Below are 20,364 nucleotides of genomic sequence, written 5' to 3'. Positions count from 1 at the left end.
CTCCCTTTAATATGTATGTCATTAGGGTATATCACTATTAGCAGAACCTTTGCAAATTAGGGCTTGTAATTATTGATTTAGTATAACTAAAATATTGTTGGCATACATTGTACTAGGGACACAATTTAACTGCTTGTCGACTGCTCCACTGCGATTGGCGTGAACGCGGCGGCAGCCCCAGGACAACTCCACGCCGATTGGCGTGAATGGCCTGGAATGGGGATTGCAGGGGAGCGCGCGCGCATCCCCGCTTGAATGACGGAGCTCCGCTCCACCTTCAGCCTCCCAGCGGCGATCGCCGCTCGGAGACTGTTAGATGGCGAAAACACCATCTAATAACCCTGTACAAAGCTGCAATCTAAGGCAGCGCTGTACTTGGGACAGCCGTATCATACGGCTGTCCCCTCTGTAGGCAGGGAAGTGATCGCCTGTCATAGGCTGAAGCGTATGTCAGCCGCTCATGCTGATTGGCTGGCGGGGGGGAGGGAGGGTGGGATATAAAATAAAAAAATGCTTACATTTATTCAAAAATGAAATATATATATAATAAATATATATATATATATAATAAATATATATATATAATGTATGTGTGTGTGTGTGTGTGTGTGTGTGTGTGTGTGTGTGTGTGTGTGTGTGTATATACACATATATGTGTGTGTGTATAATATTTATATATATATATATATATATATATATATATATATATATATATATATATATATATATATATATATATATATCTATCAACTGGGGAGTGATCAGACCCCAAACAGAGAGCTCTGTTGGTGGGGAGAAAAGGAGGAGGGGAGGTGGGAAATCATTTGTATGCTGAGTTGTGCTACCCTGCAGCGAGCCCTTAAAGCTGCAGTGGCCAAATTAGTAAAAAATGGGCTGGTCACTAGGGCGGTTTAACACCGCGGTCCTCAAGTGGTCAAACATTGTAATGACCGAGACAAATGGGCAATTAAATGTGTCCATTTTATTCATCGTAGCACATTTTATTTTAAAACTATAATGGCTGAAAACTGAGGAAAACATTTTTTTCTTATTATTCCCTTAAAAATGCAGCTAAGATAAAATAATTCTTAGCAAAAAGTACCACCCAAAGAAAGCCTAATTTGTGATGAAAAAAAACAACAATGTATAGATCATTTTGGTGTCATAAGTGGCAATAAAGTTATTGGCGAATTAATGGATGAATGGGAGGAGCGTGAAATGTCACAATTGCTCTGGTTTTTAAGGGGAAATAACCAATGGTGGGGTAGTGGTTGAACCAAGGGCTTCGAGAGCTAATTTAGTCACTTAGCTTCAAACACATGCTAAATGGTTCTTGCTTGAAACAGCCTTAACAGAGAACCTATCACGTGTACAGCAGCAACCTGATCCCTCTTGGAGATAGACCAAGTTAAGGCCATTGTTCCTTTAAAGGGAACCTACACTGAGAAGGATAGGAATTTTTCCTTTTAAAATAATACCAGTTGTCTGACTCTCCAGCTGATCCTGTGTCTCTAATACTTTTAGCCACAGCCCCTCAAAAAGAATGCAGATCAGGTGCTCTCACTAACTGAAGTCAGACTGGATTAGCATGCTTGTTTCAGGTGTGTGATTCAGCCACTACTGCAGGTGAAGAGATCAGCAGGACTGCCAAGCAACTGGTATTGTATAAAAGGAAAAACGTCTATATCCCTCTCAGTTAAGGTTCCCTTTAATCACCCCGCATGCTTTGTGCCACTTGGTTGTGCACTGCTCCGATGGCTCTGCTCACTCTCTGCACAGCAAAAGAACACATGGAGGCTACTGACGCGTCTGTACAGCCTTGCCCCACACTGTCAGCACTGGATTGGGTTCAGTCCTTGTACAGGCTTTAGTCATGCAACTAAACTTTTTTGGGGGGATGCTATTACAATTACTATTGTAATTACTATTAATTATTACTATTATTAGCTTAGAACAAGTTACCTGTGCTGTAACATTAACCTTAAAAAGTTAGTATGCAAAAGATGAAACAAACCAAGCCTCTGGCCAAGGGACTTTGATTTGTGGCAGAAAAATAAAGGTAAACAGCAAGTTTTTAGAGAATAGGACTGGTACAAAGTTCAATAAAAGAGACAAAATGTGTGTTTTTGTAACTATATGGCCATGCTCTAGCAGACATTTTATCACGAACAATGCAAAGCATCCACACACAGGGTATGAAAGCCCTCAAATGTAAAGAGGAACCAAATGTTCAGTTAGACTCACCTGTTTGACAGCTTGTGCTGGAACTATGGGAACAGACATCCGCACTGGGGTTGCATTGACCACCACTGGTTTAGCTGAAAAGAGATCTAACATGAATTTCTACATAATATCCACATCAGAGAAATTTCAGTGCAGCACAAATAAAAAGCACGGTCATTCCATAACTATCCGGAAACACTATTTGGGTAAGAAGAGAGACATGTCTAAGTATTGTGTTCCCGTTACAGCAAAATTCTACTCTTGCTGAGAAGAAAAATGTAGTTCCTTAAAGGAAAGGTTCAGGGTAACGTGGAAAAAAATAAAAATCCATATCCACTTACCCGGGGCTTCCTCCAGCCCGTGGCAGGCAGGAGGTGCCCTCGCCGCCGCTCCAGAGGCTTCCGGTCGTCTTCGGTGGCCGACCCGACCTGGCCAGGCCGGCTGCCAGGTCGGGCTCTTCTGCGCTCCACGGACGGGCTCTTCTGCGTCCCACGCGGGCGCGCTGACGTCATCGGACGTCCTCCGGGCTGTACTGCGCAGGCGCAGTAGTTCTGCGCCTGCGCAGTACAGCCCGGAGGACGTCCGATGACGTCAGCGCGCCCGCGTGGGACGCAGAAGAGCCCGTCCGTGGAGCGCAGAAGAGCCCGACCTGGCAGCCGGCCTGGTCGGGTCGGCCACTGAAGACGACCGGAAGCCTCTGGAGCGGCGGCGAGTGCACCTCCTGCCTGCCACGGGCTGGAGGAAGCCCCGGGTAAGTGGATATGGATTTTTATTTTTTTCCACGTTTCCCTGAACCTTCCCTTTAAAACTTACACAATAAAAACAAAACTAATAAAACGTGTGTGTGTGTGTGTAAGTATACAATGTGTGCAGTTTCAAAGCATACCTAAGTGTACTGTGCATGGGTATATGTAGGTATCCGTGGGTACAGGGCATGTGTAAGCATATAGTTTATGTGGTAACAATACATGGGTAAGTGTACCGCTTATGTATATAGCATATGTGTAAATTTACAGAATGTGGGCATACAGCACCTAAATGTTCAGTGTGTGGGAAAATGAACAGCATGTGGGTAAGTGTACACATTTTCGGAGTACAGCTGGTGGTTAAAAGGAACCTACAGTAAAGTGAAAGAAAAAAAAGTTTCACTTACCCGGGGCTTCTACCAGCCCCCTGCAGCCAACCTGTGGCCGTGCCGTCCTGGAACGATTCTTCGGTCACCCGCAGTGGCTTGGTTTTGATTTTGGCGACTGAGGCTGTCGCCAGCCACTGCACATCCCTGGTCGTGCGTGTCCTCGTTCGCGCTCCCGTCGCCGGGAGTATCCTGCGCAGTATGAGAAAATCTCTACACACCCAGCGACGGGAGCATGAACAAGGAGGCGTGTGGCCAGGGCTGCACAGGTGCAGTAGCTGGCGACAGGCTCAGCCGCCGAAATCGAAACTAAGCCACTGCGGGGGACCAGAGAATCGTTCCAGAACTGCACGGCCACAGGTCGGCTGCAGGGGGCTGGTAGAAGCCCCAGGTAAGGGAAACTTTTTTTTTTAACTTTAGGTTCCCTTTAAGTTTCTCCTACTGGGCATATAATAGGTCAGAGGATAGAGGGTAAGTAAGCAGTGCATTTGTACAGCAGGTAGGTGCAGAGCATGATGTAGCTGTAACCACACATGTACGCGTGCATATACTGTCATAAGGCACATCATTCTACACAGCACATTAGGATCCATTCACATTGTGGTGCTTTCCAGCGCTTTGCTGATCGCCACACAATAATGTGTAAATTAGTTGCATTATTTTCCTAATCTGAGGACGTTTACATAAGTACTGTATGATGGAGGGGACACTGCCACACATGAATAACATTCAGAAGACCATACCTTGCTGGAGAGCCTGTGTGCTGCTGCTGGGGTTGGAGCTGGAGGTGGAGCTGCTTGCTGTAGAGGCAGTCACAAGCCGTACATAATGAAATTTGCTTCCAGGGACCTGAATCTGTTGCACATTTGGTGCAGCTGCAAGTGGTATAATTGTTTTGAACTGAGGTGTATTGACACCACCAACTGTTATGGTTTGAACTGCAGGTTTTACAGCCTGAAGAAAGAAAAACAGAAAAATGTTTTAGGTTTAAAACTGACAAAGCTGTGATACCCGTCTAGTTTATATAACGGACATTTTGTTCATATAGCTCCATTTGGTGATGTATAAATCATTTCAGTTAGAAGAAGGCCACAAAATGCGTACGTGTTCAGGGACACTGGCTGTTCTTGAGCATGTCCTAATAGTAGATTTACCGTTATTTTGCAATGTCCTAGCTTCCTTGACTTTTAGTGGAAAAGAGGCCCCAAGGACAGATTTAGACAAGTGATGTGTTGTCCAGACTGGACCACTTCCCCTTGTGACCTTAAACAGAAGGTTGAGTAAGAGAACAGTGGGTGGTGAAACTCATTATAATATGGGTGGAGAGTTCTAAGAATTAAATGTTAACTGCTTCATGTCTGCACTGATTATTGAACTGTGATTGGTTTTTGTAACACTGATGGACATCCTGAACTGCCCAGAGGCATGTATATTTTTGCATAACTGTAACTGATAAAAGTCATTGTAACTAGTGAAATTGTAGCATTTGTCTCCTACACATGCCTCATCAACAAGCTTCTTGATGAAAATAAACTAGCCGTCCTTTTAAGAGGTGTGCCTTGAGTCATTACTGTCAGTATATCGCTTTGACAGTTTTGGTGGAGAATGACGGGCACAATAGAACTATAAATTGACTTTGTGGCACATCTCTGAAGGGATCCTTTTGATTTTGGGAGAGCGGAGACCGGACTAGCATCAGCTCAGGGGTCCAAGTATTGGATCTTCACAGCGCTGTAAAAGGTGAGCTTTATTACCTTAAATCTGATATTGCACCCCTGTGCTGCGTGCGAATTCATCCTCTGCTCGGCCGATATCTGATATGGATCTCCTTCTGACGGCTTCTTCCTAGTCCTAGAATGTGGTATGTTCTGGTATGTTTTATAATTTTTTTTTGTGTGCATACCATGTCTTTTTGTTAACTAGCTTGCTGCTTGAAAAATATAGAGAATAAGCATAAGTGATATATTACTGTGCTGCAGTTTCTGATGTAAATGTGTGAATGACTCATGCCATTATTTGTGTTCTAAGCATCGCCTCAGGATACATACTGTTGAGACACTTCGGACATCCCTAACAGAACTTTAGAGTAAAATAGGATTCTTAATTGGTAACGCTGACTATCAGTAATGTTAGTAAATTAACATATAGGGACACGAGGTGTTCTCGGCAGAGTGTAATCTGAAAATAAGGTCAAACTGTGTTGTTCTTATCAAGTTTCTGTTGCATATAGTGAAAGTATTTTGTTGGTCAAGATATAGGTGCTTACACTTAGTGCTGATCATTGTGTTCACCAGTATATGTTGGTGGGTTGTTTTCTCCTTTCCATTGGTCACCTTAATAGCATAAAATATCAGTGATACATCGCGGTGGAAGGCATTTAGCCAGCTAGTCACTGCGGTGCGCTGGGATGATGAATGGAGAGGAGGAGAGTGAATTTACCAGCTTTGTGTCCGGCTTGTACAACACTGTATAAGAAATTTTACACATGTCCTGAGTGCCTAACACCGTTACGAAAAATATCTAGTATTGTTGGTTATTTGGTCAGAGGAAGAATAACCTGTGGTATCCCAAACACCTTTCTAGATAAACGTAAGCCAGTTGTGATAGAATCTTACAAGCCACCTGGCTCGCTGCAGCCACCAGTCAGCTATACATTTCCTTTGTATTCAGCACCCTGGGAGTGCAGCGAATTAGGCATTAAATTTCGGCCAGTGCTGAATGCACCCTGGAACCTATCCAATCCTCAGATACCAGGGGAACAGGCACAGGACTCAGAAAGCTCAGCGGAATCTGACGAGTTTGAGAGTCTGCCAATAATTGCTCCCTGCCACCGCCCTATCCCACAGGTGCAGGAAAGTGTTGAGCGCTATCTAAGGGTTAGACGGGCTCAAATAACTCAAAAACCCGAAAATCTGTAAATATGAACTCTACATAAATTACTCTGCATAAATTACTGGCTAAACTGGTGATGCCACTGGCAGGTTTCTTCCTTTGACTAAATGACCATAGAATATACGCCCTATTCTGAACAAGGCTGTGGTGTGTGGACTTATGGGTTTGCTGTTGCAGCCTGCGCTGTGGTGTTTCTAGTGGTTGCCTGGTGTTATTGTCGCTGGAGGGAGTTGTGTTGTCCTGATTTGGTTGAAGTATACGGAACCAGGGCTGAGTCAGAGAGAGCATTGAGGTTCGGTTTTGGTATCAGGGCATCAGGAGAGCAAACTCAGTGCCACTTCAGAGAAAAGCCCAATCAGTTAGACTCGGTCAGTTGCCATTCAATAGAGATTGTAGATGGTGGTGTCGAGGTTAGTCCATCGGGAGGGGACCCTCTATCAGACCAAGCCAGTGAAGGGTCCACTCAGCCAGATCTAAGTGTTTGTCACCCGCACAATTATTGCAGTTTGGATTTCACAGGGTTGGCAATGTTCACCAGACCAATGCCTACTGGGCAACAGTAAAGGATCGGGTGACCAGTTGGGCAGCAAGGACAAACATAACTGTTTGCCAGACCACGTGAGACAGTGTAATTATTGTGACTCCCTCTACTGTGTGCTGGAGTGAGCACAATATTGCCAGACCACGTGAGACAGTGTGATTATTGTGACTCCCTCTACTGTGTGCTGGAGTGAGCACAATATTGCTGAATAACAAACATAAAACCTTGCTGTTTGCCAGACCACGTGAGACAGTGTGACTATTGTGACTCCCTCTACTGTGTGCTGGAGTGAGCACAATGTTGCCAGACCACGTGAGACAGTGTGACTATTGTGACTCCCTCTACTATGTGCTGGAGTGAGCACAATAGTGCTGAATAACATCAGTAAAACCTTGCTGACCCTTGTGAAAATCAACAGAGGGGTGACGGGATTGGCTGACTCCAGTGTGCTTAGTGGTTCACACGGTAGCAACAGGGAGAGAACCTGTTGCTCAAGTTGCTCCCAGGCGAAACCAGAGATTGGCCATCTCTGGTGTGAGAATTGCTTGGAATTCAAGGGGAACACATAGTCCATATTATGGGGAATTCAATTGCTCAGAAGCGAGCGTCAAATCGCGCTGAGCTGCAGCATTTGACGCCGCGAGAAGAGATGTGTAGCAAGTATGGACCGTGGGTCTCCCGATACTTGGAGGACTGGGAGCGATGGACTAACCAGAAATATGCCAGAAAGGGAACTTTTAAACCAAAGATGTGGGAAAATTTGTGGGATGTCCATAGGGTAAGGATGACTCGCCCAAACGAGCGAGAAGCATGGAGTAGGTGGATGATGGAGGCGATTCGCCGATCCAAAGACGTCACCATCATGACAGTAAAACAATCAGGCACAGGAGGGTCACCACAGCTAGAAGATGAGGAGACTGAAGACACTGATGTGCTGGATATGGGAGCACATCAGGCTTGGACAGCACTTATGTCTAGGTCTTCTCGTAGGCGGACTGATAAGGCCGTGTCTCGGCATGTGAAATATAGAGCTGCTGCAGAAGCTCTTGATGACAGTGCTGACACACGGCCACCAGTTGATCTCACTGGGAAAGAGGAAGTACAGGCACACAGCGACAACAGACAGCTAACGCAGACCTCATTAGAGACAACACACAATAGCAGTGACAGGCTGGCCCACATACAACCTGACAGAGAGAGAGATGACTCTACAGCTGTATGCCAATCCTCGTTGTATTCAGGACTGACTAATGAGTTAAACAAACCCACAGCTCCTACACAGCTAAGGGAGGAAACACCACCACCAGCTTATAGAACAAGTAAAGTAGTAGGGAGTATTCCCCATGGATATACCCCAGCCCCATATGACAGGCCACTTCCCCTTCAGCATATGTTGAATGGTAGTCCATATTTGCCCCTTTGTGGGCGAATGCCAACTCATATTGATAGTGCTAGCAATTACCCCTGGCAGTTTCAACTGTCACCCCTGGCTTACCCCTCAGTTCCATCCCAGATAAGCAATGAATCTAGTTTCTGTCATGCTCCACTATCCTCACAATCCACTAGCATGGTGAGACTACCAAGCTTGCCATCACCTGGGTGGCAACAACATCTGAGCCACTACAACCCAGGAGGGGAGGTGGCACCCCCTCTCATTGATCTTGAATCTACATCTACTGCCACACCCATCCCTGGGAATGGAGGTATGGAAATGGCCCACCCTGGTGGTCTAAGCGGCACTTTTCAAGGCACTTTACAGTTAAATCCACATACAATCCCTTTAACACCGCAGCAACAGCCAGGCAACACCAACAGCAACAGCCAGCCATGCAGGGTAAGTGACACTAACCCTTTTAAAAATGACATAAGTTTCCTTAATCAACCACAGATACAGCAAACTTCAAGTAGGCCAAGGAGCAGTGTCAACCTGTCACGATCTCCTGCTGCTCCTAGTTGGGAAGAGGGTCCTCATTCACCTGAGCTTGTATTCCCTGTTAGAGAGCAAGTGCTATCAGATAATCAGGGTAACCAGACAGGTACTGTTAGACACCATATACCCTGGACACCCGCAGAAATGAAGGGACTCCTGAGTACCATACCCCATCCAAGAACTGATCCAGCTAAGTTTGCAAAGGAAATAGTAGATACTCAGACATGCTACAAAGCTACATGGGGTGACATGTTCCAAATTATCAAACGAGTGTGTGGGGAAGGGGATCTTGAGGAAGTAGTCAGCAAAACATTTATCCCAAGGGAGGTAGCACAGGACTCAATTGAGGAGGGACACTTTTGGACAGGTGCCCTTGCCACGTTGATCAAAACTGTTTACCCCCCTCGGTCATGGTCCAATGTATCCTCTGTGACCCAAGCTGCAAATGAGGATTGCATGGCTTATTACAATAAGTTTAAACAAGCAATCGAATCAGCTGGGTGTAACATCACTAGTGAAGACCTTAAACCAGTGGTACTGCATAATTTCATGACAGGGCTGAAAGGTAAAATTCGAGAAAAATTGATGATTGCCAATCCAGATTGGAGAGACAAACCACTCTCCTCTTTGTTATCTCTGGCTACAGCCATAGAGAGAAACATACTGGATGCAGAGGAAAAAAAGCCTCAGAAAATTTATATTGTAAGTGGAGGGGATAAATTGAGGGAGACACAAAGGGAGCCACCCCCACCCCGTAGGCAACTACGGGTGTGCTATAGATGTGGGGACCCAGGACATCTCATCAAACAGTGTAACTACACACCTCAGGGAAAGCGTAACATGACACAGAGGAATAGGGACACTGACATAGTGCCCGACTCTTCATCTGACTGACTAACCGCTCTGCCTGTCATTTCCACCACAGGCAAAGGAAATGCTTATGTGGAAATGAAGCTTAATGACCAAACTGTAAATTGTCTTTTAGATACAGGAGCCTCACGATCAGTGCTGCGATCTAATGAAATTGAACTACCCATACAAGGTTCCACAAATGCTGTGGGACTAGGAGGTATTACATACCCATTGTTAGAAACAGTGCCCACAAAAATACAAATTGGGCCTTTTCATACTGAAGCCTCCCTATTGTTGAGTGATTCTGTTCCCTGCAACTTGCTGGGAAAAGACTTACTCACCCAAATGAGAGCACAAATATCTTTCACCGAAAATGGAGTGGAAGTGACCATACCCTCAGTGTCTGAAACACAGCTTGACCCTGTTAGAGAAACCTGGGATAGCATCATTGCCCTTTGTTCCTTAGTCCAGCGTACAGGGACAGAAGAAAGTTTACCAAGTGATTTGTCAGAAATAGTGAACCCTGAGGTATGGTCAAAGGAGGGAAAGATAGGATTCATGATAAACAGTTCACCAGTTAAAATAAAATTGAAACCAAACTCAGCTATCCCGAGATTGCCCCAATATCCTTTAAAAATGGCTCAAATGGATGGGATCAGGGATCAGATAAAGCATTACCTCAAAGAAGGTATCTTGGTGAAGACTACTTCACCTGCACAGACCCCATTGTATCCGGTGAAGAAGAAAACTGGAATCCAGTACCGAATGGTTCAGGATTTACGCGCAGTAAATAAAATAATTCAAGAAGATACCCCTGTTGTCCCAAACCCACATACCATCTTGGGGAACATTAAGCCCTCCAATAGGTGTTTCACCGTGGTCGATTTGAAAGATGCGTACTTCACTGTGCCACTGCACCCAGATAGCCAGTACCTTTTTGCTTTTGTTTTTGAGGGTCAGCAGTACACATGGACCAGGCTGCCGCAAGGTATGGTATCCAGCCCGAATGAATACAGTAGAGCGATGAAAGAATGCTTGGACAGGTGGGTTTGCCCAGAGGGAATTACACTTCTAAGTTATGTAGATGACATTTTGATCGGGGCAGATGATGAGGAAAAATGTATGCTTACAACCATGTCACTTCTTAATCACCTCGGAGAGGAAGGATGCAGAGTTTCTCCCTCTAAGTTGCAATACAACAAAGACAGGGTGGTATTCCTTGGACATTGCATATCCCAAGGTAAAAAACACTTGACCCTAGACCGCAAGAAAGCTATACTGAGCTCAAAGATGCCTGAGAATGCTAGACAGCTCAGGGCCTTCCTGGGATTAGTGGGATTCTGCAGACAATGGATTCCAAACATGTCCGAAACATGCAAACCTCTCTACCAATCAGTAAATGTTCAGGGGAAGCTAGAACTCACAACAGAACAGCAGGTGGCAATTGAAACTTTAAAGAACCTAATCAGTGAAGCTCCTGCTTTAGGACTTCCTGATTACGCAAAAGGGTTCAAGTTGTTTTGCCATGAGTCGGGAGGGCAAGCATCAGGGGTCCTCACACAAGACCATGGGGGAAAGAATAAGCCAGTGGGCTATTTCAGTTGCCAATTGGATTCAGTAGTGGCGGCCATGGCACCATGTGTTAGGGCTGTGGCGGCTGCTGCTGAACTACTGTCAAAAACGGCAGACATCGTGCTAGGAAGCCCCCTTGAACTTCTAGTTCCCCATGAGGTTCATGCAGTGATGCAGAACCTGACCACCAAACATATGTCAACTGCCAGGTTGACCAAATATGAGTTGGCCTTGCTCACACCTTCAAACATTACAATCAAGAGGTGTGTGAATCTGAACCCTGCCACCTTGCTACCTGAGACCATAGAGACCTTTATAGACGAGCACTATTGTGAAGAAATGATAGATGACTACTATGAGGAGGTAGGACGAGTGAAAGATACTCCCCTTGACCATGCAGACCTCACAGTTTTTATTGACGGGTCCCGATACTATTCAGAAGGGCAACCTGTTACAGGATACTCTGTGGTTACCAAAGATGATGTCCTTTTTCAAGGTAAGTTACCAAGCAGCTGTTCAGCTCAAGTAGCAGAACTAATGGCATTGATGCAGGCTTGCATCATTGGCAAAGGCCAAAGGTTAAATGTGTACTTGGACTCCAGGTATGGATACGGGATCTGTCATGATTTCGGTCAATTGTGGAGGATGAGAGGTTTCTTGACAACAAATGGTAAGCCTATCAAACACGCTGAATTAATCAAAAGGGTCTTGGAGTCTCTGTGGGGCCCAACGGAAGTGGCAGTAATAAAATGTGAGGCACACACAAAAGGTACAGATGAGATTTCATTAGGGAATAACAAAGCTGACATGGCGGCTAAGGATGCTGCCTTACATGGCACCATGATTACAGAGATCTATGTGGTCAGCCCCCCACAAGGGGAAGGCGAGTACATGGATTTAACTGTTCTTAAAAACTTACAAACCCAGACTGAAAAACAGATGAGACAAAAATGGGAGGAACAAGGATGTAGTGAAATAGATGGCCTGTGGAGCCATGCAGATGGCAGGTACTGTGCCCCTCCCACTTTGTATCACTACCTAGTGGAGGTGTCACATGGCCCATCACACTTGGCGAAGGATGCAATAATCAGCCTCATCACAAAATACTGGGTAGCCCCAGGAGTCTCCACAGTGGCAGAGAGATTCTGTCAAACATGTGAAACATGTCAAAAACACAATCCTGGTAAGCTTGTCAAGACACCCACTAAACACTTGCCTAGGCCTCTGTATCCATTCCAGAGGCTGCAAATTGACTATATCCAGTTGCCTAAGTGTCAGCAGTTCCAGTATGTACTGGTATGTGTTGACATCTTCTCTGGCTGGGTGGAGGCATGGCCTGTTGCACAGGCCACAGCTTCTGCCACAGCGAAAAAGCTGTTACAAGAAATTGTGTGCAGATATGGAATATTTGAGACTCTGGAATCTGATAGGGGTACACATTTTACAGGACAAGTAATGACCGAAGTGCTGGAAGGGCTACAGGTGGAACAAAGATTTCACACTCCATACCATCCACAAGCATCAGGTAAGGTGGAGAGATACAATGGGATAATCAAAAACAGATTATCCAAAATGTGTGAAAAAACTAAGCTTACATGGATACAGGCTTTGCCACTGGTCCTGAAATCAATGAGGCATACACCTAGGGGTCCAGAGAAACTCACCCCTTATGAAATTTTGTTTGGGAAACCAGCACCCACGGGTCTATTCTTCCCACAGGAAATGAAAATGATGCATTGCTCACTGAAAATGTATGTACAAGAGTTACATAATTTGCTTACAAAATTGCATGGACAAGTTTTCTCCTCTATTCCAGATCCTGAGTCCGATACAGGATCCCATTCACTGAAACCTGGAGACTGGGTGGTAGTAAAAAGATTCCAAAGGAAAGGGTTGGAAAACAGGTTTGATGGACCTTACCAAGTCCTATTAACCACCTCTACTTCAGTAAAATTGGAAGGAAAAATTCCCTGGATCCATGCTTCTCATTGCAAGAAGATACGCAAAAGTGATTAATGCAAACATGCCACCAGGGGCATCTATGTTAGTCTGTCTTGCATGTTGTTTGTCATGTATGTTCAAAGGTGCTGAGGGACAAACTACCTCTAGCCACCACCAGCAACCTTGGGTGCCACCAGCATCATATGGTAAGTGGGGGGTGAAACCACAAGGCTGGGATCCTGCCCACTTGCATAGGGTTGAGTGTAAACAGGGGAAACTAGTGCCAAGATATCCACTTTTTTACCGAGGGTATATGCATGTACACGGTACAAAGGGAATGAGTCCTGCTAGCCTGCACTATTTTGAGCACGCTAGGCCAATTCATCCACCCCTGGTGATAGACACATACTGGCATACCTTGGACGAACTGTGTAATACTATGTACCACAGAATGATTCCTCCTTTTCAGGAGCATCTTAAAAAAAGGCTGGGTGGGAAACCAGAGATCACTTTCTTTTTGACATATGTTCAAGACAGACTTGTCCCTGACTGTGAGGCAGATGAGGACCCAGAAATAGACACATGTACTATGCCAGGGATTTTTATTGCAGACACAGACAACCCAGATTCTGAGATACTTGACGGTGACGATTTAAAAGACTTATCTACTGATTTAGACAATGGGAGATCGGATGACTTGATGATAGTAAGGTGTGAGAAAGACAGGTTACATCCTGAGGACCCAACAAGAGGAGGGTATGATGACTGGTATATAGTGTATGTGGTATATAATGTGGGTGAGACAAGACAATATAGGAAAATATTCTATGACCAACCTGAACCCGTGCAAGGTACTCTATTAAATAAATGTTATGATCCAGCAGATGGAATCATGGAGTTCTTGCTTACTCGAGCCCCTGAGTACTTTGGAACAGTAGATCCACTTACATACCTGACTCAAGAGAGACTTATATTTGGACTCAACTGCAGTGTAGTCCAACAGGCCACCTGGTACACACATAATGAGAAAGTTAGACTTAATGCATATGCAAGCACCCTGGTGTTGCACGTACAAACAGATGCTAGAAATAAGAAATTTGAGCATATCACTCCAAAAGAAGGTGTAACAGTACAACAGTATATGATGAGGATCATGAGAGAAGCCTGTACATCAGACATTGAGGGTCACTATATTATTGACACAGCACATTGGGCATCTAACCAATCTCTTGTCTTTAATGGACCAAACCCGTGGAAATGGGAAGTACTGTGTAACGGAATAGACACACCAAAGGTAAATGAATGGATGTATGGGGTTCCCATGTCTGAAGGATTGAGAGGATTGTATCACACCACAGACTGGAAAGACCCTCATGGCTATGAGTTAGATTTGGATTTAAACTTGGATGGACCATTTGTTTGGCCTTTCTGCGACGAGTCAGATGAAGGATGCTGGACTTTTACCCAATCTGTCCAGTTGAACAGAGAAAGTCCAGTCCCTGGTGTGAACAATCCATCAATAAATAAACGAGGGTGGTATACATGGGAAGGGAGAGGCCAGGTATGTGCAACTATAGTCCGGGTGGAAAGAGAAAAGGATGTTGTGGTCCCTGTAAAAATGAATCCAAATATATGTAAAGTCCCAGCTGTCAAAATAGCAGACCTAATAGTCCCTCAACTGGCCTCACCTTGGGCAGTATTGTTGGATACAAAGTTTGTTTTGTACACGTGGAGAGTAACATTAACTGATTTTAGGGTAGATATGTGGGACAGGAGGTGTGGTGTATATATTAAAAATCAGATCTACATGTTGAAAGGATGGTTGGAATCGGGGTATAGTCACCATAAGTCTAAAAGGGATTTGATGGATAAAGCTCTGGGGGCGGGAGGTCTTGGTCTAGGGGCCTTAAATACTATGGATTTAGAAGTATTAAGAAATAAACTTGGAGGGCTGGCTCAACATGTAGGGGAGGGAGTGAAAACTCAGTTAGATATAAATCATGTGTTAGAAAATCTACAACATGATCACATTGATGCTACAGCCTCACTGTCAGAGGTAATGAAGCAGAAATTTAAAGGGTTAGTAGCAGGTCTGGTTAAACAGCAGGAAGAAGTCCAATTAGCATTGTCTTGTACACAGGTTCAATCTGAACTATCACAGGATCTAAAGCTAATGATAACCTCACTGCATGCTGGTCACTTTCCCATAAATTTGCGTAGACAAGCTGAGAGATCTGTTCCTAAATTTGCAATGACGCATGAAAAATGGTGGCTTACTCAATTCCATGGGTGTCAAAACCTCACATGCACTATTTCTTCTTTAGTGCCAGTTGCAGGTGAGGAGCATCAAGCTTATACAGTGGTAAATTTGGGTTCTGTTTTGTCAGCAGGTGTAGTTTTGCTTCCCAGAGTAAACCATGACATAATGATTTATGAAGAAGGTGAGCCCAGGTTGTTAGACACAGATGGGTGTTGGAGAAAGGAAAATGTACTGTTATGTCAAGGACAGCAAAACAGGATTATAAGGCAACAATGTTGGGATGAGGAAGGATCATGCTTGATGGATGCAAAAGAGAAGATGCCGAGCCGGATGAAGTACCTAGGACAGGGTTATTGGTGCTGGTATCAAATGGAGAATGCCACCTCTTATGCAGTATATACATTCAATTGTACTCAGAGTGGAACACTGACCAGAGGGGTGTACTGTACCACTGGCCCAGTCCTGGGAGTTGATCTGGCACAGCAGAAGGGACGTACACCCATAACACCTGAAAAAAGACTAGACATCAAGCCTGATACACCTGTCCGTTTACAAAAAATTCCTTTAGGATTTGGAGCAGAATTGAAAGGATGGTTATTGGATTTTGGGAGGGAAGATGAGATCATGAAAACACTCAGAGCTTCAGAAAGGCAAGCAACAGTGCGTTTGGAGCACGATCGTGAGAAACTAGTACAAGTCTCACATGCTCTAGAACAAGATGCTAAAGTATCATGGTGGGAAAGTTTATTTGGGTATAGTCCAAAAGCAAGTGCCTTTCTGAACCTCATGCTCCATCCAGTAGTGGTGCTCATTGTCCTTACATGTTTACTATACATTTTCCAGGTACTTGTGTTTTGTAAAATCAAAAGATTAGGTGCTAAAATGAGTAAGAAACAACAGAAACCCAGGGATGTTTTGGTGGTAGTTTCGCAAGGTGAAGAATATATCTAAATGTTATATGGGTAGTTTAAACTTTCTCATGTTCCCTTAGTTAAAAGGAAGTGCATGGAAATGAGTAAATGGAAGTAGTAGAAGCCCTCCATGAAAGGAGAGAACCATATAACCTAGGTATGAATGAAACCAATATAATCAATACAGGCTTATCCTGAACTATGCAGCTGGTGGTCAGACTACCAGGTGAGGGGCGGGATAAGTCTGTCATGGATGAAAGGGTAGGTTTGTTAGGTATTGTAATTCCCTACTAAATCAACTTATTATTGTGATTTAATTGCTACTATACTTACTTGGTGTTATACTTTATAATAATCATACAAACATATATATATATAAACAAAATAAGAGATTAAAAGGGACGGCATTTGCAACGTGTAAAAAAAAAAAAAAAAAAAAAAAAAAAAAAAAAAAATCACATGCCTCTCAATGAGTTAATTTCCTTCTTTATGCATTATTGTTGTATCTCCCTATGGTTCTACCCTTCTACCTCAACAAGACATATTGTGCCTCAGCTTATCACCAAGAAGACACTTATGGATCAAGGTCTGTGGTATGAACTCTACCTCCTGATTTAAAATCTACCTCATGTTCATAATGTTCTACAATAAAAGGCAAGAGGTCCTAAGGGTGCAAGGGAAGAAAGACCCCAGCTGGGAAAGACAAAGACGGATGAATCCTTAGTAAAACATCGCTCTACGATTGCATCACTACAGATCAATACAAGAGCACTCTTGTCCTGACGTCATCACCTGCTGTACTTGAAAGGATCAAAGGAATCTACTTGATACATCCTGGCAGGAACCATAATAAACGTTCCACCAGAATGCACCGCCTTAAGAGGAGTTTTTAGCCAAAAGGTGGCTCTGACTAAGGTGAAGAGGATGCACTGCCTTAAGATGAGTTCTTAGCCAAAAAGGTGGCTCTTATTAAGGTGAAGAGGATGGCACTACAACATATGTACCACAGAGCCAGAGGTGATATAGCTGGAGGCCCTGACTACAAGAATACTGTGATAAAAACTTTTTAATATGAGTAGTTCACAGGGATGAACTAGAGGAGGGAGTGACAAAGCTGTGATACCCGTCTAGTTTATATAACGGACATTTTGTTCATATAGCTCCATTTGGTGATGTATAAATCATTTCAGTTAGAAGAAGGCCACAAAATGCGTACGTGTTCAGGGACACTGGCTGTTCTTGAGCATGTCCTAATAGTAGATTTACCGTTATTTTGCAATGTCCTAGCTTCCTTGACTTTTAGTGGAAAAGAGGCCCCAAGGACAGATTTAGACAAGTGATGTGTTGTCCAGACTGGACCACTTCCCCTTGTGACCTTAAACAGAAGGTTGAGTAAGAGAACAGTGGGTGGTGAAACTCATTATAATATGGGTGGAGAGTTCTAAGAATTAAATGTTAACTGCTTCATGTCTGCACTGATTATTGAACTGTGATTGGTTTTTGTAACACTGATGGACATCCTGAACTGCCCAGAGGCATGTATATTTTTGCATAACTGTAACTGATAAAAGTCATTGTAACTAGTGAAATTGTAGCATTTGTCTCCTACACATGCCTCATCAACAAGCTTCTTGATGAAAATAAACTAGCCGTCCTTTTAAGAGGTGTGCCTTGAGTCATTACTGTCAGTATATCGCTTTGACAAAACTTACTGTTCTTACTGCACTAAAGATTACATTTCAGTGCGTTTGTGCACACAGACCTGATGCTTTACCAAGCGTCATGAAAACTTTTAGGTTGTCTTCTGGTCATCAGTGGCTGGGCCTCTGATGCCAGTTTTTAGCCACTATGGATTATTTCTTGTTTTGGGTATTGGCTTTGTGACACTTTTCATCCAACAGTTTCAGCATGCATCTCCACTCATTAACTTAGCCACTTCACTTCCTAACACTGAACTCTAAACTTCCTCCCAAACAATCCCACCTTTCTGGTGCCTAGCCCTTACCTCCCACCTTGAAGTTTTGAATGCGGATGATACCATTTCTTGGCTAAATTAGAAGAAAAGCAGTGGTATCATCCGGATTCAAAACCTCTTGCTTTCACTGATGGCTAACACGGTACAACACTCTACTGCTCCCCCCTTGAAGTACACCCCTTATTATATCTAATCCTAATTGATTTCCCTTCTTGATGCCTTAACCAATACTAATAGTTGAAAAATGAATTACCTGAGTAGCTGTGGTACTAGTGACCGCTTTAGCTGGAGAAGCACTAGATGAATGAACAGTCAGAAGTTGCTGACCAAGAGCCACACTCATAGGTACTACTGTCTTCTGAGGTGAGTTGACAGGTTGAGAGGCAACTGATACTACTGTAACCTGAGGACAATAAAGACGTATTCAAAATAAGTAAATATCACAATTGGCTAATAAAAACTTATAGAACAACTGAAGTGAGAGGGACATGGAGGCTGCCATTTTTATTTCCTTTTAAGCAATACCAATTGCCTGGCTATCCTGCTGATCCTCTGCCTCTTATACTTCTGCCATAAACCCTGAACAAGCATATGCACATCAGGTGTTTCTGACATTATTGTCAGATCTGACAAGTTTAGCAGCATACTTGTTTCTGGTGTGATTCAGACACTACTGCAGCAGCCAAATAGACCAGCAGGGCTGCCAGGCTACTGGTATTGTTTAAAATAAATATGGCAGACTATGGTAGTGAGTAGGGTTGCAATGGTATGAAATATTCATGGGATGATAACTGTCTCAAAAAATACCGCGGTATTTGAAAAAAGGTCAACATTGAACAACAAAGTGTGAGTGAGTGAGTGAGTGAGTGAGTGAGTGAGTGAGTGAGTGAGTGAGTGAGTGAGTGTGTGTGTGTGTGTGTGTGTGTGTGTGTGTGTGTGTGTGTGTGTGTGTGTGTGTGTGTGTGTGTGTGTGTGTGTACAAACTGTATACAGTGGGATGCGAAAGTTTGGGCAACCTTGTTAATTGTCATGGTTTTCCTGTATGAATTGTTGGTTGTTATGATAAAAAAAAGTCAGTGAAATATATCATACAGGAGACACACACACAGTGAAATTTGAGAAGTAAAATGAAGTTTATTGAATTTACAGAAAGTGCGCAATAATTCAGGGCTGTGGAGTCGGTCCAAAAATCCACCGACTCAGACTCCACAGTTTAGGATTCCACAGACTCAGACTCCTCTAATTTGCATATTGCAATTTTGTTGATTAAAAGTATGTAACGTGAAATTCGTCTCTTAACTGCCAATGCTTAGGAATTTTACAAGACAACTGAAGTGAGAAGGATATGTGGACTACTATATTTTTTCCCTTTAGACTAAAACTAGTCCTTGGTAAGAGTACTTACATCTATCAGGCCCTAGGCAATGTAACTGTGGGTACATGTAAGAATGATGTGCAGGTGCTCTGCAGGGGAATGAGGAGATTCTTCCTCTATTACACATTCTTCATGCACAATCTGAACCAGGTTTATGGGTGACAGACAACACCTCTCTGTTCAATGTGCACAACATTCTCAGTGGATTCCCTGCAGCTCTGTGGGAAGTACATATGTAGAGTATAGTACTACTGTGTAACAAAGTAAACCTGAGACAGATGAAATTAAAGTTTTATACATACTTGGGGCTTCCTCCAGCCTCCTTCAGGCTAATCAGTCCCTTGTTATCCTCCTCCACCACCTGCATCTTCTGCTATGAGTCCAGGTACTTGAGCCAGTCTGGCATAGTGCGCATGCACACACTCTGCCGCCAGAAGCGTACTACACCTGCGCAGCACTATTGCGCAGGTGCAGAATGTTCCTGGCTGTGGGAGCGGCACGTGGCTGGACTGCACTGACTGGCTGAATTACCAGGACTCATAGCAGAAGATCCAGGTGGTGGAGGACGACAGCGAGGGACTGATTGGCCTGAAGGGGGCTGGAGGAAGCCCCAGGTATGTATATAAAAAAAAAAAAAAAAAAAAAAAACTTTACTTTTCATTCGTCTCAGGTACCCTTTAATTTGTAGTCACGAAACCAAATGTTAACAACATATCAAATTATTTGATTTCATGAGCAAAGGGAGTGCATACATTTGCAT

At 43.9% G+C, this 20,364-nt stretch overlaps 2 protein-coding genes across 3 annotated transcripts in view; one reads left to right on the top strand and one right to left on the bottom strand.

Annotated features, from left to right (window-relative positions):
- The window catches only part of LIN54 (lin-54 DREAM MuvB core complex component), a 70,868-nt gene that overhangs the window by 27,292 nt on the left and 23,212 nt on the right, over window positions 1-20,364 (bottom strand). For both annotated transcript variants that reach the window (XM_068233621.1, XM_068233622.1), the window contains exons 5-7: window positions 18,483-18,632; window positions 4,099-4,309; window positions 2,245-2,318 (exon numbers count right to left, since the gene is read on the bottom strand). In XM_068233621.1, coding sequence (XP_068089722.1) covers window positions 2,245-2,318; window positions 4,099-4,309; window positions 18,483-18,632 — 435 coding nt within the window. The remainder of the gene's footprint in view (window positions 1-2,244; window positions 2,319-4,098; window positions 4,310-18,482; window positions 18,633-20,364) is intronic.
- Window positions 12,526-16,294, top strand: LOC137561657 (uncharacterized). Its single transcript, XM_068272973.1, has 2 exons — window positions 12,526-12,667; window positions 12,959-16,294. The coding sequence occupies exon 2, from the start codon at window positions 13,121-13,123 to the stop codon at window positions 16,292-16,294; it is 3,174 nt and encodes a 1,057-aa protein (XP_068129074.1). The 5' UTR covers window positions 12,526-12,667; window positions 12,959-13,120.

The sequence above is a fragment of the Hyperolius riggenbachi genome, chromosome 1 (genome assembly GCF_040937935.1).
Source record: "Hyperolius riggenbachi isolate aHypRig1 chromosome 1, aHypRig1.pri, whole genome shotgun sequence".
In the NCBI taxonomy this organism is placed as follows: domain Eukaryota; kingdom Metazoa; phylum Chordata; class Amphibia; order Anura; family Hyperoliidae; genus Hyperolius; species Hyperolius riggenbachi.
The sequence above is the reverse complement of the archived record's forward strand: the minus strand, read 5'-3'. Positions and strand labels throughout refer to the sequence as shown.

Coding starts and splice junctions, on each gene's coding strand:
- LOC137561657 (XM_068272973.1), top strand. CDS start 13,121: ATGCTTCTCATTGCAAGAAGATACGCAAAAGTGATTAATGCAAACATG.